The sequence below is a fragment of the Antechinus flavipes genome, chromosome 3 (genome assembly GCF_016432865.1).
Source record: "Antechinus flavipes isolate AdamAnt ecotype Samford, QLD, Australia chromosome 3, AdamAnt_v2, whole genome shotgun sequence".
Classification (NCBI taxonomy): Eukaryota; Metazoa; Chordata; class Mammalia; order Dasyuromorphia; family Dasyuridae; genus Antechinus; species Antechinus flavipes.
Genome location: NC_067400.1, coordinates 555,648,422 through 555,666,364, shown reverse-complemented (window position 1 = coordinate 555,666,364; position 17,943 = coordinate 555,648,422). Strand labels below are relative to the sequence as shown.

The 17,943-nt window shown below is 34.2% G+C and overlaps 1 protein-coding gene across 1 annotated transcript; it reads right to left on the bottom strand.

Moving 5' to 3' along the window:
- Positions 1–9,607: 9,607 nt before the first annotated feature.
- LOC127557440 (olfactory receptor 52A1-like) lies at positions 9,608–10,558 on the bottom strand. The gene has a single exon (XM_051990759.1). It carries the CDS (start codon positions 10,556–10,558, stop codon positions 9,608–9,610), a length of 951 nt encoding a protein of 316 aa, XP_051846719.1.
- Between the last annotated feature and the right edge of the window lie 7,385 nt (positions 10,559–17,943).

Here is a 17,943-nt window from a genome sequence, read left to right as displayed (position 1 = left end):
ACTCTTGCCTATCACATAATCTGTGATTAAGTGAATTTGTCCTTGTGCTATTCTTCCCAAGAGACCACAAACTTGGGGTATTTTTAACTAGATGTCCATCAAATATCTGTCTTATCTCATCTGTTTCTTGATTTGTTAAGGGACAGTCAATTGTCTGAGAGCCTCCACAGCTGTGGATCATAGCAAGGCAGCTTTTGCTGACACAGCTGTTGTAGACTAGGAATGAGATTAAATTGAAGGCAGAGGGAAGAGAAGAGAGGTCAGATAATGCAGCGGCTTCTCAGGAGAAAGGTTGAAGAACAGAAGCTGCCTCTCATTCTCCTTGTATCATTCTTTCACAAGAGGAGATCCATTCTGGGTTGGATCTCTAGCAGCCACTGTCAGGTGGCTTCTGTGTATTCCATCAGCCCTCCCTTGTATTCTAACACTGATTTTTCTGCCTTCCATTAAAAATGAGTTTAAATCTCACCTTCTACATGTTTGTTACAGTTGCTCTAATTTTAATGCCTTTCCTCTTTTCCCCACTATTTCCTATTTAATTTGTAAACTTCTGGGGGCTTGGCAAAGATTATCTTTTCCCTTTATTTGTAATTCCAACACTTATCATAATGTCTAACACATAGCAAGTGCTCAATAAAGGTTCATGGTGTGACTCTAATTATCATTTGAGAACAGCTGAAAAAAGAATTAAGTAAAGAAATGAAAATATTTTTTCCTTGGAAGAGTGGATATAATATTTTTATATCAAGAGGATTCTTGAGATTTTGATAACTAAAGTGAACTGAATGGTGAAACTATGTTTCTAAATGAGAAGAAAACTCATATCTTTCTGCAAAGGTTTTAAGTGATGGATCTTTCTCACGATCTACTATAAAGAATTTTCTCTTTTTTTTCTAAGGCAACTATGCTTAAGTGACTTGCCTAGGGTTAAACTCGCATCTTCCTGACTTCAGGGCTGGTATTCTATTCACTACACCATCTAGCTGCACCTTCTATGTTATTTTAATTAGCATTGTTAATTACATAAGAAATGGTTACTATGTTTCAATCCATTAATTAAAAATTAATATATATGAATGTTGTACATATAACTGGAAATGACCATGCATTACTGATATCAAAGCATAATTCAACATGATTTATTGATGGCTAATTTACAAAAATCTGTGCTCACAATGCAGATTTTTTTTTCCTTAATTAGGGATCAACCATGGATATGACTACAAGAAAACTTTCTTTGATTTCTGGATATATCCCTGAAAATAGTAGATTCATCCCGCTACTCAAACCAGAATCTCCTGAACTTCCTTATTTACATAAAACAGGCACATTAGCATTTTCTGAAGAGAAGAAATAAAACAGAATAATTGAAATATCATGATTTAAAAGCATCATGGCACAAAAAAGTTTCACACTCTCCTACAAATATATCTTGGATCATGTGACAAAGTTGTTATTCACATATAAATTTAACAAAAAGTCAAGAGTAGTGAAAGACATGGGCTTCAAACACTACATTGATCTCTTTTAAGAATAGTTAACAATATGTGTAACTTGCTAGGAAAAAAGGACCCTTCTTTTCTCTGTTTTGTCCTCTTCTAATTGGTTTTCTGCTATTTTCTATTACTAAGGCTTTTTTTAAACCATAGAATCAGTCTTGGTGGGGTGACAATAATATGTTGCATACTTTTAAAAAGAACTTATTTAATGAAATAGTATCCTTAAGTGAAAAGCTTTCTAGGTCTCCCAGGCAGTAACCAAGTCAATGATGTGTTCTTTTTCCTTTTTATTGATGTATGCAAGTGTTTAGACATATAAGTCTTCTCCTAAGTCATGATTTGTCAGCTTCCCATAAATATTGATATGTTATTTCATTTTTTTGTCATTGCCTTTAATGAAATTATTGCTTCTATAGTTTTTTCTTACTCATTCTTTAGGTTCAGATTACTTAGCTTCCAATTAATTTTAATCTATTCTTCTAAAGCTTTTTATTGAATACAATTTTTATTGTATTGGAATTTTAAAAACACATTTAATATTTCTGCGTCCCTGCTTTCAGTTGTGAAGCTTTTGTGAATGAATACATCATCAGTTTTTTTATGAAGGTGCCACGTTTAGCTGAGAAAAAAGATGTATTCTTATCTATTTCCATTCAATTTTTTCCAAAGGTCCATTATATCTAATTTTTCTGAAATTCTATTTATCTATTTAACTATTTGTTTATTTTGAGACTAGGTTTATCGAGGTCTAAGAGGATAATTTAAGATATCTCACTACTATAGTTTTTATTTTCTATTTCCTACTGTAATTAACTTCACATCTTAAAAAAGTTGGATGTTATACCATTTGGTGCATATATGTTTGGTATTTGTCTAACCTGCTCACAGGAGGATTTCAGTACCAGCTCAAATCCTGATCATTGGTAAGGAGTGAAGAGGTGGAACTTACAAGGATAGTCAAACAGGAGATCATTTATACAAAAAGTCTTCAGCCTTATATACCCTATACTTACAAAAAAATGAAATATACTTACGTATATACTTACATAACTACTTCAAGTAGAACACAGGACAGCAGGATGCTTGTAGTTAAGTATCTACTCAGTGGGAGATGGTGGTTCTTCAAGCACATACTTGATGTAATGTAATGATGTGGTCAATCTAGTTGGCATATACTTAGGGTAATGTGGTTCTACAGCTGCGCGTGCCCAGTGTGGTATCATAAAGGAGTCATGCAGGGGTATTTAAGGGAGTCCCAGAGACAGAGGCCTCACTCAGCCGTGACAATCTCAGCCACAGAGAAGACTTAAGGCTCCAGACTCCAGAGTCCAGACTCCATCTCTGACCAGCCATGTGCCTGCTCTCTTGCCTCCTTCACTTCACTCTTCCACTAAGCCCAAGGCCTCGGGCTGATCCTGAGGCCCACCAGAGAGCTAGCCCAGACATTACAGTTAACCTATCTGGTCCCTTCTATTCACTATTCTATAAATCTCTCCACATCACCTGGCAATAATCTAAAGATACCAGACCTCCTGGTGCTGGACACTGCCCTTCCCGTGGGTTATAAAACCTGTCTGCTGGAGGCAGAGCATCTTCATCAAAAAAAAAAAAAAATAGTATAAAGGGCTAAGTTCTCCAGGATTACCTGTGGCTCCCCCTTTCTTTTGTTTTTTGAGGAGCATCTTGATGTCTCTGTTCCTCCTCTCTACTATTGCCTGTTCTTGAGAACTGAAGGGTATGCCATTGGTGTGTGATGTCTGATCCTGTACACAAAAGCATGCAAAATATTTGGAAGTATATGCAGATTCATTACCTGTTTTTATTGCTTGTGGCACATGCAAAACTTCAAAGGCCTGTGTAAGGAATTCAATGACCAGCCAGGCTGTCTCTTTTGCCACTGATACTGAAAAAGTAAATCCTAAGAAGGTATCCATGGAAAGATTGATAAAAGACAGATGGCCAAAAGATTTACAATGAACCAACTATATCGGCCAAATTTCAATGGGACTCAAACCATGAATATTCTTCCTTGGAGGGAGCATAGGAGCGTGGAAAGGGAGCAGTGGCCAAAACAAGTTACCACTTTGGGATGGCTTCACAGCATACATTAATTTGTTCACTATTATAAAAGGTGTATATTGTGTTAGGTCCAATCCCAGATAATTGTACTGCTCGCTTAATGGCCTTTAACAAGATGCTAGCCACGAGGACTGGATAAAGGATAAGAATTTGGTCTGCTTGTACTGTTTTTGCAATGGATTTCCAATCATTAGGGGTTAGGATTTCATAAGCCAAATTCTCTAGCAGCATCCTAACATACAATGATGTATACACATAGAGGATACAAGCCTTTTTTAGTTTTTTGATAACTTCCAGATTAAAAAGAGTGTGTCTTCTCTTTATCTGACCTGGAGGTCCAGTGGGGTCTGCTTCTTCAATTACAGGGTATGCTTCCATTCTCCATCCAAATGTATTCTGACCCTCCTCCTTTGCCTTAACCAGTGTGTCCTGTAAATGAGACATAGGAGGAGGACAGGGCTGTGCTGGAGATGCTGATAGTGCTACTGCCCTTCCCATTCTTCCATCTCCTGCCCACAATGGGGAAGTTGAGGAAGGAAGATGAAAAAGTAGTGGGTCAGGAAGCAGGGGATACACCAAGGGCACAGGTTTAGTGGGAAGTGAAGGAGAAAAATCTCCTAGCTCCATCAATGTCTTCATTTAACGTGCAGTGCCCTCCAGAGTTGTCAGCACCTTCTTTTTGTTTATTTCCCTCATCCTCCTTTGTTTGGCATCTATAATAAAAGCCCCCCACTCCCCCCGCCTTTGATAATCTCTCAAAGCACAAGAATGTGTGCTTGGGGATTGAGCCAGGACCCATAGTATAGCAGTATTCAGTTGGTTGTTCTCCTAATATTTCCAACTTCTCCAGCTCCAACATCCCCTCTTTAGAAAGCCGCAAAGATGTCACTCCACAATATCTAAGAATTGCTTCCAAGTTACTAAAATACCTTGCTCTTTTATTAACCTCACCAAGCATTCTTTATACTTCCCTGAGAAGGAGGCTTTTTTGTCAGTGTTTGCCCCATTTTGGCTGGAAAATGAAAATGACTGGGTTAGTTAGCCCTTGCTGCCTATTTAAACATACCCTGTTTCTGCATATTAGAGATTCCTCACCCAAATGCCCACTGTTTGCATCAGCTGAGCTGCTGTGTCCCCTGCTCTTGAGAGCCTCACATTGAAAGCCAATTGTCCAGACCTGCCCATGGAATAATTTCAGTACCAACCCGAGTTCTGATCATGGGTGAGGAATGATGAGGTAGAACTCACCTTGGATGATCCAACAGGAGTCCAGTTACTCAAAAAATCCTCAGCTTTAAATATACTACCCTAACATAATACACTTATATAACTCTGCTTTAATTACAACACAGATTATCTGCCCCCTGACTTCTCAGGAAGGCTGAGACACCCCTATGGGGATGGGGAATCAAATCAGACAATGTTAGCAGGATTCCTTTTACTGGTCTAAAGGGTCTTATAAAGGGCCCAGTGTTCCCCCCTATCTGTGGCCCTCTACAAATATTGATGTTAGTTCATTGTAATATAGCTTCTGTGATTATCTCTTAAATGTTTTTATTTTTACTTTGCTTTTTTCTGAAATAATGATTACTATCCCTATTTTTTTTTAATTCAGTGGAAACAAAACAGATTCTTCTCTATTCCTTTACCTTTACTTTATATGTGTTTCTGTACTTCAACTGTGCTTTTTTTGAACAATGTATTGTAGGATTATCATTTTTAATGCACTCTTCTATGTGCTTCTGTTTTGCAATTGAATTTTTCATATTCACATTCACAGTTGTTTTTATGGTTTATTCTCTTTCCTCCTTTTCCTCTTTTCCTTTTCTTTCTCTTCCCTCCCCATTTTTTATCAAAACTATGTTGCTTCTGATAAACACCTGCTTTAACCTCTTCTTATATCTGCTTCTCCCTTATCTTATTCCTCTCTCCTCTGACTTTTTGTAGGATAATATAGATTTCTATACCTAATAGATTGTGTGCTGTTGTATCTTTCAGCAAATTCCAATGGAAGTAAAGTTCCTCTCAATTCTAAAAGCATTTTTGTACTATTTTCATGTGAGATAATTCATTCCATTGTATCTTTGCCTTTCTCCTTCTCTCAGCTCATTCCTTTTTATCAACGCTTAATTTTATTTATTTTTGGATATCATTCCATCATTCCATATGTCAACTTATACTTATTCCCACTGACTATATACACTTTTAACTGTCCTCATAAAGAAAAAAAAAACTTTTAGAAGTTACAGATATCATCATTCTATATAGAATGTAAACAGTCTTACTTTATTGAATCTCACATATTTCTTTTTTCTTCTTACCTTTTTAATATCTTGAATTCTTCTCATGTCTGATATTGTTTTCTTTTCAGCTCTTGTATTCTTCATTAGGCGTATTTGAAAGTTCTCTCTTTTATTAAATATCAATTTTCCCAATATTCATTATTGCTAGGTAGGTGATTCTTAATTATAATACTAACTCCTTTGCCTTCTGCAATAACATATAATAACATATAATTCTGATTCTTTAATATAGAAGCTGCTACTTCTTTTGTTTTCCTGACTGTGGCATCATGATATTTGGATTATTACTTTTAGGCTGTTAGTTTAAATTTTGTCCTTGGCATGGGAACACAAATTTAAGTTGTATTAGTCTGAAAAATTATTTCACCCCATGCTTTTGTTGGTTTTGCTACTCTAAAATTCATTTTAAGGCATTATTTTAATGATGTTTGGAAGGAAATGTGGGAAAAGTCAGGTGATTTCTTTCCTTTCCTCTGCCATCTCCACTCCCTCCTCACCTCTTTCTATGTTCTAGATGACAAAACTGTCAACCCTAACAATTTTCTTCTCTTTTTTTGGCATATAAAAATTGAGACCTTTAGAGGTGTTAACAAAGAATAATCATTTAAAATGTAATTCAAATTACTAAAAGTGATTTAATTTCAACTTCCCCTATTCATTTTTAGACCGATTATATTTTTCTCACATTGTGCCTATCCAAGGTATATGAACTGAGACCATTCTTAGAGTGCTTCCTTTTCTTTCTTCCTTTTCAAATCATTTCATATATATCATTTCTTTCAACACTGCCTTTCATAGCAAATTGATCTTTCTTGCCAATCCAAAATTATATTCATTCACTCTTGATCCCATTCCACCCAATATTTTCTAGCAGTTTATTCTTTTATCATCTCCATATCTTTGTTTATGTTCAGTCTCTCCCTATCCATTGACTTCTTTTTTGCTGCAAACAAAAATGTGTGTATGTGTGCAAGTGTATATACATTTGAGTATGTGTATATATGTATATATGATGTATATATACATATGCATACCTACATATATACATGGAGACACAAATCTATATAAATTTATATACATATATATATTCCACTTGTTTAAAAAAAAACTCACTTGACCCTACCCTCAATGTTAAATGTATTGGAGAAAATAAGATAAGCAAAAAGAGATAAAATGTTCCCTTCAATTCCCATTAAAATGTAGTTGGTTCATTTATAATCTCTTTGGGAAATTAATTTAAACCTATTTGCTCAGGATACTACTCATCTATAAAGTTAACTAGAGAAGGATTTTTGCTCATTATCTTTCTCAAGAAAATTCCAATGGGGTTACAAAGGTTAAGACAAAATGCAAATGATTCAACAACAATACACACATGTGTGCATGTATGCATTATGGGTGTATATGTGTATATGTGTGTAAGTATATATGTATATATTTGGGAAAGTTTGCCAAGACATAACCTTCTGACTTCCTCTTCAAAAAAAATATTGATAAGGGAAGAGATATAAATCTTATGTGTGTAAAATTTCACAAAGTTCCCTCATTTCTTGCTTTATATATTTCTTTATGCTTTACATATTTCTTATTACTCTTTTCAGAAATTGTTTTGGCATTGAAATATTCAACTGTCAAGTATTATGTTAATTTTGAAAGGTTTATCAAATTCTTTATAGAAATAACCTGTCACAATATATGTTGATATACACAGAAGTCATGTCTTGCTTACACTCATACCATAAATACAGATAATCAATTTTTCCTTAAGAATTTTTCTTATTGAGTTTGATTAGTACAACTCTTTAACACATCCTTTCAAGGAGAATTTGTTTTCCTTTATTAAATGTATAATTTCATTAAGCTTTTATATTTCAATTCTAGTAAGACAGAGAGGTAGCATGCCATAGTAAATAAAATGCCCCCTTTCTTCCTGTTTTCCCTCCCTCCCTCTCTCTTCTCTCTTTTTCTCTCTCTCTCACCTATACACACACACACACACACACACACACACACACACACACAAATAGTCCGTGTAACTATGAAAAAATCACTTAATCTCTTGTGATCTAAACCAGAAGTATCAAAATTACTTACAGAATCATGCCCAAGTTTTACTTCAATCAGATTAAAATGTAATGGGTAAATTTTATTTCTTTATTGATCATACTATCATATATTATATGATTATACTATCATATTGATTGATTCCATTTTTTATATTGAATAACCTGTCAAGTTGTTCATATACATTTTCTCTCTGACTGAAGAGCTGGAGGGAGAAGCAATAAACTCCTCCCAAAGTAATTCTTATAGAAGGCTTAGAATTTTCAGAACTTTTCAAATAATACTCAATTCTCCATCAGCAGTTTTGTTGGATTTTGAGTTTCTGAAACACTGTGTCCCTAGGTATCCATCATTCCTAGCCTTTTTTCCAGCTTCATTTTATTTGTTTTCTTTCCTTCCAGTAGGTTGTAAGCACCTTGAGGAAAGGAACAGTTTTTTTTTTTCTTATTTGTATTTGCTGTGCTTAGTATAATGCCTTCCACATAGCAGATATTTTATAAATATTTATTGAATTGAATTGATTGAAAATCATAATCAAGAAAAGAAGAAAATGGAATTTTGAAAGAAGTAGATTGAGTACCTGTTGAGATTAAATTCCTAATATCCAGGAAAAAGAGAGTTTCCAGAAGAAGAGGAATAGTCAACAATAGTTCAGCAGTTTTCTATGTATTCAAATTGGACTTCTTGCTCTTCCTTGTACATGACCTAGCATTTCTCATTTCCATAATTTTGGAATGGTTTTCCTTATTAGATTTCACTTCCTTCTCATTTCCAGTACCAAGAATCTCTCATTCCCTTCTAAAACTCAGCTAGAGCACCACATTCTGCATAATTTCTAAGCTAATTTCTCACCTAATTGTGCACTTGCCTCCAAAAAATAAAATCACCTGATATTTGCCTCCTCTATATTTTGTGTATGTTTCTAATTTTCATGCAAGTATACTGTGAACTGGGATTCTTTCAATTTAGTGGATTTATAATGTCTAGCAGAAGGCAAAAGCTTAATAAATCCTTAATGATAATTCATTCAATTATCTATTCATTCAAAATGTTCTCTTTACAACTTTCCTCTATTATTCTTATTTCAAATTTCTAAGATACCACATCCATAGCTTGAGTCAAGCTATACAAATCTAATCCTTCTATATAAGAGGCTTTTGAAAACTTGAAGATTAAAATTATTCTCTAGGGTCATCTATTTTTCAAACATTATGATTCCCTATTTTTTCCTAGTTCATTTGAATTCAGCAAATTAGTATAACATTTGTGACTTAAAATGTTCTTAATATGATAGTCTTTTTTCCTTATTGTTATGTGAATGATAGAGTGACAAGTATTTAGAAGCCACAGTGGATCTAGAACCACAATGTTTAAGTTACTATTTTTTTTCTTTTAGTGTCCCTTCTATTATGTGTCCCTTTCCCATAATTTTCTTTTTGAAACCAATCTTCCCTCCAGAAAAAATTCAAAACAGTTGAAATAATTATAGTAATAACAACAATAATAAAACATCTTGTCTATTCTATCTACTTTATCTTATCTCTAAACACTTCATGAAATTATAGATCATACCTATTCCTTAGGAGGAGTTGCACTTAATAAATACATTACAAGATAACAAATAAAAAGTAAATGCTGATATTTTGGGTTGAATTTGATAATTTACTGAAGGGAAATGTCTTTTTTAGTAAATATTCTTAGCACCTTGACTCGGATTTCTTTTGTTTTTACTCCATAAACAATGGGGTTGAGGGCAGGAGGTACAAGGAGGTAAATAGTGGATAAAAGAATATGAGTATATGGTGTCAAGTGGCCAAAGCGATGGCTAAGAAAAGAAAAGAAAGCAAGGACATAAAATTCAAGGAAGACAAAAATATGGGCTGTGCAGGTATTAAGTGCCTTCAACCGAGCTTTCTTCTGGGGAAGATGGAAAACTGTCCAGATAATTAGAGTATAGGAAACAAGGACAAAAATCATGTCAAAACCCAGAATGGTAAATGCTACAAACAATCCAACAGACTTATTAACCTGAATATTCTCAGCGGCCAATTTGACCACAGCCATGTGCTCACAGTAAGAATGGGCTATGACAGTAGTATGGAAGAAGTGCAAACGTCTGATCAGGAGGGGCAGTAAGCCAACCAATACAACAGCTCTCACTGATACTACCAATATCATCCGACTCAGGATAGTTGGTGTAAGAATGGCTGAATGCCTAAGAGGATCACAAATTGCCACATAGCGGTCAAAGGCCATCGCCAGCAAGATACCTGACTCCATCCCTTGTAGGGCATGAATAAAGAATAGCTGAGTGAGGCAGGCATCAAAGGCCATGGTGCGGGCATGAAACCAGAAGATGGCCAGCATCTTGGGGGCTATGGCAGCACATAGACCAAGGTCAGTTGCAGCTAACACAGCCAGGAAGATGTACATGGGCTGGTGAAGACTGCGCTCTGTTGGGATAATAATCAATAGGAGGACATTTCCCAGGAGGGCTACTAAGCAAAGGAGGCAAAAAGGGAATCCAATCCAGAAGTGGAGATGTTCAAGTCCGGGAATTCCAACCAGAGTCACTGTTGGTGGGTCCACAAACGAGTTATTGTAAATTCTCATGGCTGGCAACAAGTCCTCAGTGTAATTTCTGTAGTCTACTTATAGAAAGAAATGTTCCAGAGCATCAGTAAGGCTTTCTTGGTGACATCAGGAATGGAAGGTAGACTAAGTCATTATTTTTTATCATCAACTTGTTCCCAGAGGGTGTCTTGGGTATTAGAGATGGGAACCTGCTCTGACCCATCTACTATCACCCTCATGTCTAAGTCATTAGTGGCAGCAGTGTATGAACATCAAAACAGAATAGAACTCTATAAATATTCCATTTCTTATCTATATTCAGAGGCCAAGATGTAGAAAAGATTCAAGTTTGCAAGGTTGTTTTTGACCAGAAGAAGAAAAGGACTGAAATAGAAATAAATCAACAGATTTTTAAGGATAATGGTTTTCTGTTTCATATTGTTTTCATAATGAGGATGACCTAAAGTGGGATTTTCTGATGTTTTTAAATCATAGAAATTTTAAGATGGAAAAGGCTTTACATGTAATATAGTATTTTCCATACCCAAATAGAAATCTTACCTATGAAATCTTAAATAAGGCATCCATCTCTCACTTGAAGGATTCCAACAGAAAATTATTTTGCTGAGTTTAGAGAAAAAAATGTCTTCTTTATATAGTTCCATTTTTGTAGAAGTTATTATTTACATTAATCTTCATTCTTTCTCTGTTCAAATTCTTTCCATTGCTCCTGACCTTTGGGACCAAAATTATATAGCATTTATATGGCATTATGAAATTTTAAAAGGCCTATATATACATGATTTCATTTTGGCTGGCATAATTCTTTGAATAAGGTAATACAAGTGTTATTACTCATATTTTATACATATTAAAATTAGAGTTCAGATAGTATTCACTCACATGGGGTTACAAATCTATCTCATAGTTGTCTAACAAGGAATTGGAAACAAATCTTCTTGATCCTAGATTCAGTATTCTATCCACTCTACCATACTGTTAAGCAGAACAAATATAATCCCAACCACAATGACCAGGATGGAGAATTTTGAAAGAGAAGGAAATATTCAGCAGATGATTCAACAGGCTGATACAACTCAGAAAAAGCTATATGATGATATCTCCTGCAAAGACATAGATTCACAGAATCGCCAAGTTAGAAGAGATCCCAAAAATCATTTAATTTAATCCATCAATGAACCATGAAGAATACTTTCCACTCCTCACACAAGCCATGTCCACTCATACTTTAGAAGAATTTATCCAATAACGGTGTATTAATTCCCTCCTGAATTAGCCCATTCTCTCATATATCTAATACTAATCTATGATACACATATATAAATTTATACAATTATATGCATCTATGTAAGACTATCTTACATAGTTGCTCATTTGCAATAGCTAACTTTATGCTATCTAATTATTTTAAATACTCCAAACAATATTCATTAATATGGATGGCACATAGTATAGTTTCCCTATTTTTTCCTTTTGATTAAACCTATTTTAGTTTTAATTTTAACCCACTCTCTCTTGAGATAAAATTGATAGTTGGGAATTTCCCCCTTTTGTCAAACCAAAATTCACCTAATTGCAAAATCTCATATTTCTCAGCTAATTATAAAGAGAAAATATGGTACTAATTTTGTATAACTACCATTCAGATATTTGGTGACAGTTAATGTGTCATTCTTAAATTCTATCTTCTCCAAGTTGAAGCTCATTGGTCATATTCTATTCATCCTTATGTAATGTTCTTTCAACCCTTTATTACTAAGGTTGTCTTTTTCTGGATTGTCTCTTATTTGTCAAAGTTCTTTAGATAATGTATTGGCTAAATCTGAACACAATACTCCAAGTGTAGTCTGATTTAGTCTTTGTTCAGTAAGTGTATCATCTTCCTTGTCCTAAAAATTGTGACTAAAAATGTAGCTTAATTTCATGTTAGGATTTTGGTGTCCAATTCTCACTATTACAAGAGTGATATTTTGTAAGTGATACGAGTCAACACACAAGCCTAAATCTGGCCTAGGTGAACCTGATGAGTAGAATAGAAGTAGCTTTAACAACAAAAGGAAAGATAAACTTTATCAAAATTCACCCAAAGAGAATCATGAATAGCACAGAAATGTCAGTGATTGGGATCCCTGAAGACTGATGAGAGAGATTGGGATCCCTGAAGACTGATGAGAGAACAAGAAAGTGACAGTCAATCTAGTGAAGGATGTGGTCTGAATTCCTTTTAATTAAAAAAGTGACCTCACTATCTAAGATGCCTCAGACTTTTAAGAGAAGAATAGATATGGGGGCTGAGCCACTTATAATCCATATCAATCAAGCCCATCTTAGCCATATTGAAGTAACTTCTTAGGGGAAGAGATTTGTGCCTCATCATTTTTGTGCTTTGAAATTTCCCTTAGTTTCCTTATAAAAGTTATTTTTAAAAATTGATTTTGAATGAGGAAGATTAGAGGTTTACAAATAACTTGGCCAAGGGAGCTGTTGAGCAATATTAGAATAATTATCACTCTTCAATGGGGTAACAAATTACTTTATTCCCAAGATAGAGAAGGAAAGTGGAAATGGCAAGGAGATGAAGACTCAGTTCAAAATCAACTTTAAAATTAATCCTACTACATTTGAATTTCTTCTCATCTGAGTTTAGGAAACAAAGATAAATGAGAAAGGCTGAAAGTTTCCCTAAGTACAGTTTTGTATCAGGAAAGAATTTAGCTGTTTAAACAATGTGGCCAATATAAAGAATGCGAATTAATTTATGAAATTATGTTCTATTGAAAGTATTGGTCATCCTGGGGTGGACTGAGAGTTAGATAATTCTTTTGTCAGATAAAAGGCACAACACAATTATTTTTGGTGAGAGTTTCTAACTTACATATTACTCAAGAGAAAAGAAAACAATTAGAAATTATGTAGGAAAAGAAAAATGTAAGAGAATCAACAAATGCTTACCAGCAATTTGAAATGTTCTTATTTTCTGAGAGTTTGGAATAAAGATAAATCCAGAATGTTTGTGGGGAAATTCCAAATTACAAAGTGATTCACCAAGACAAGGGTTATCATTCTTCTTTTGTTAATCTAAGTGAATTAAACACTTTCCCATGGTCTTCAAAATGAGAAGGGATTCATGCTAACTTATCTCTCTTAAAAAAAAAATGAAATAGGATGAATTAAGAAATGAGAAGTAACTTCATTGGAGTTACATAGAATGTATGCAACTCATTTCTTTGTGAAGGAATCCTTAGAATGTGCATTCCTTTGTCTGATATATGGTTCAGTAGGAAAAAATAAAGAGAGAAAGTATAGTTTATCAGAAATCTAATTATGGTGATAGTTACAGAAGAAGAATTGAAGGTTATAGGATGCTAAGATCATAGATTTATAGAGAGACTGTTACTTCAAAGTCTATTTGGAAAAAAAAATACTTTCTTTGGAGAAAACTATGTATCTAGAGAGGACATATGTCACAAAGAAGGCACCAGAGCAGAAATTTGAACCAAGAACACTTAAATCTAAATCCAGAACTCTTTTCAGTGTTTTGAATTACAGGAAGCCAACCACACTCCAGGACCAAGTATTCTAGAGATCAATGTGCATTTATCAGGGATTGAGTGTTAATAAATTTCAGAAATTTTTTAAAAGGAAAATTACTTGAATCAAAAACAAAAGGCCAATAAAATGGAACCTGTACTAAGAAAAAAATGAACTGACACAAAAAAATATAGATAAACAAGGCCTAAAGTCTTGGGAAGAGTGTTTAAATTAAAAAAAAATAGATCTGTGCCTTTGTTTGTATAGGAAGCTAGATGAAGAAATTTTCTCTACCAATAGAAGTTTCTCTGAGCATTGAGAAATAAAGCAACTTTCCTAGGATAACACAACATGGAAAAACTTGAACCCAGGATTTCCTGGCTTGAAGGTCAAATTTGTATCCACTCTACCATGATTCCTCTAAATACATACTCTTCTTTTAGAGGCAGAGAGGTTGATGTGGGGTAGGAGAATAAAAGCTCTCTACTTATCTGATAGAAATCCTGAATGTAAATGAGATTATCAATTTTCCATTATTTCTTTCCATTACTTCTTTCCACTGGTGTCAATGCCCTCTAATTTCTTCTATAATTTTTAATTTAAAGACTGCAATTTGCAGAAATCTTCAATTATCTAACTATTCATTTTCAAGACCATGACTTCTCTTTATTTCACATCCACCCCATGCCTCTACCCCAAGGATTTGAAGCCATCATTCTTTCCTTGAAAACAGATCCCATATCAAAACTTAACATTTTGAATAGAAAAAATTTATATGGTATGGAGTCATTGAAATTCCCCCTCTTCTCCTTTTTAATTTATCTTCTTTTGGGCAGCTTTTGTATAAAGTGGGGAAATCACTTATTTTCCACAGACATAGGAGATGAAAAAAGAAAATCTAGCCCTAAATCTAGAAGGATTTGAATGAAATAAAAGGAAAAAAATCAATATGTTAAGATTTTAATTATATAATAAGTAAGGGAATGCATTTGGGAGATCCCTGAGAGGAGAGAAATAAAGTGCTGCTCCAAATTAGATATAACTACAAGATGACATTGTCTTATGACCTTTGCCTCCCCCAATAACAATTTCTCCTTTTCAGTGGAATTAGTTCAGATGAAATCATTATTTTCCCCCTCCGTTCTCTATAAAGAGAAATCAACACTTTCTTGATTGCTGAGAAGTTTTTTTGTTTTGTTTTTTAAGAAAATATGTGAAGAATGGAGAGGTAGGCATAATCATAAACAATCCAGGGTGGGCAGATTATACTCTTCAGACCTTGAAAAGAATGAGATCTGAAGAAGGGGAAGAAGTATATTATATATGACAAAAGCTTGAGGTTTTTAGCAATATGCATTCCATCCCACTAACTGAATCAATTCTTCATCTACCCATTATCCCCTTTCTAAACTCATAGAATGCCAAAACTGTGAGGAATAAATTTTTAGATTAAGAAACTAAGGCTTAGGTAGGAGAAACAAGTAAATAGACACATAGTTTGTCTGTGATGGAGGCAGAAATCTCAGATTCCCTAGGTCCTTACTATTTTACCATATTAATTCACAGTTACTTTTCTACACTATTGCCCATTAATGCCTAAGTTCAAGAACTCACCGACAGTGAGCTTCAATTATGACCAGAACTAAGGGAAATACTTCATGACAGTCAATTTTGATCAATATTGCAGCTCCATTGTGATCATAACTCCTGAAGTGTCTTATAGTATCTCAGTTTGTCTGTTCCCCACCAGGGGATGAATGGAGCTCTCTGGAGAGAAAGCTATTTCCAAGGTAACTCCTAAATATTGAATCACAGAATGTATTATTAATCACTTTAATGTTCCCAGTATTTTTACCCTGGGATTATAAATTTTCAAAGCCAACAGAAGCTTGTCCCTAGAATCAATGGTTAGACAAATATCTCACTAATTATAAGGTGAGTTTTCTCCCCAAAGTGTCATACATCTAAAAAAAAAAATTAGTATTTTATTTTTCCAATTGCAGATAATTTTCAATATTCATTTTTTTTTCAATATTGAGTTCCAATTTTATTCTCCCTCCCTCCAAGACAGCAAGCAATCTTATATAGTTTATACATGTAAATCATTTTAAATATATTTCTGTATTAGTAATTTTGTGAAAGAAAAATCAGAAATAGCTAGGAGAAAGGAAAAGAAAATAATTTAAAAAAACATGAAAATAGTATATTTTGATTCCCCTTTAAACTCCATAATTCTCTCTCTGGATGTGGATGGCATTTTCCATCCTAATTTATCAAAGTTGATTATCACATAATCTTGCTATTACTGTATACAGTGTTCTCCTGGTTCTGCTCATTTCACTCAGCATCAGTTCAAAACATCATCTTAATCATTTTTGAAAGGACATAGAATTAGAGCTCGCCAAAAGTATCTCACCAAAAGTATGCATGAATATGTAGGTTTGTTTGTGTGAAATCAATGCATGTTGTTGTGTATGAGGCAAGGGGAGGCAAGTATACTCAATAGTAATATCTTGGTTTTGATAGGATGGTTTGTAGTGTGAATGACCATCTTATCTCACTCTATATTAGCCAGATAGTAAAAAGAAAAAAATAGAGCTTGTCTAATAATAAGCAGCTACACCCAAAGAAAGAACACTGGGAAATGAATATAAACTGCTTGCATTTTTGTTTTTCTTCCCGGGTTATTTCTATCTTCTGAATCCAATTCTTCCTGTGCAACAAGAGAACTGTTCAGTTCTGCACACATATATTGTATTTAGGATATACTGTGACATATTTAACATGTATAGCACTGCTTGCCATCTGGGGAAAGGGTTGGAGGTAGGGTGAGGAAAAATCGAAACAGAAGTGAGTGCAAGGGATAATGTAAAAAAATTATCCTGGCATGGATTCTGTCAATAAAAAGTTAATTAAAAAAAAAAAGAAAAGAAAGATGTATCCTCTACATCATCTTAGTTCTACCCCAGAAGTTGATCCTTAAAATCTAATCTCAACACAAGTTTGATGGCATATTTCCCTTATCATTTTATCAGAAATATTATGTTCTTAGCACAGTATGGTGATAAAGTCCACTAAGATAGGAGAAAAAAGAATTGAGTTGTCATATTGGTTCTAATATTTATTATTATATATAATCATATCAATTCATTTGCTCCTCTTAGATCTATAAGTTTCTCATTTTGGCTCTGACATTTATTATTACATGTAATTACCTCAATTCTTTTCCTATTAGTTCCCTCATATTTTCTGAAGTGAAGTAAATAATATCAATCCTTACAGTATTCTTTTTAGTGGAGTTTACATTTAAATACTTTACATTTTCTAGATTTTATTCAGGTGGGCATATATTATATAGACACATGTATGAATATACACACAAATGTGCCTTGAATGTGTATTGATTGTTTTCCTTCATCCTCAAAGAGGACCCAAATGACACTGTTAGGATTTGAGTTACAGTATGTCCAACGGGGATGATCAGACTGATAGGAGCTTGGAATGCTCTGCCCCAAGTCAGATTCAAATAGTCCATATGAACATTTGGGATAGCCTCTCTAATTTCCTGCATCTCTTGTTTCTTTTGGGCTAATTCATTTCTACTTTGCTCATATAGCATAGCACCTTCTCTGATGAGGGCACACCATGCTGGGCAGTTCTCCCATGACATACAATCAATTTTAAAGTTCTTAAGAGAGATATCCAGAGTGTCTTTGTAGTGCTTTTTCTGACCGCTTTGTGAGCATTTGCTCTGTGTGTGAGAGTTCTCCATAAATAATCGTTTTGGTCAGCCCAATGGAGTTGCACTCTCTGCAGTAGAGTGCTTGGTGAAGAATCTCAGTGTCTGGTATCTTATCCCATGATTTCAAAAT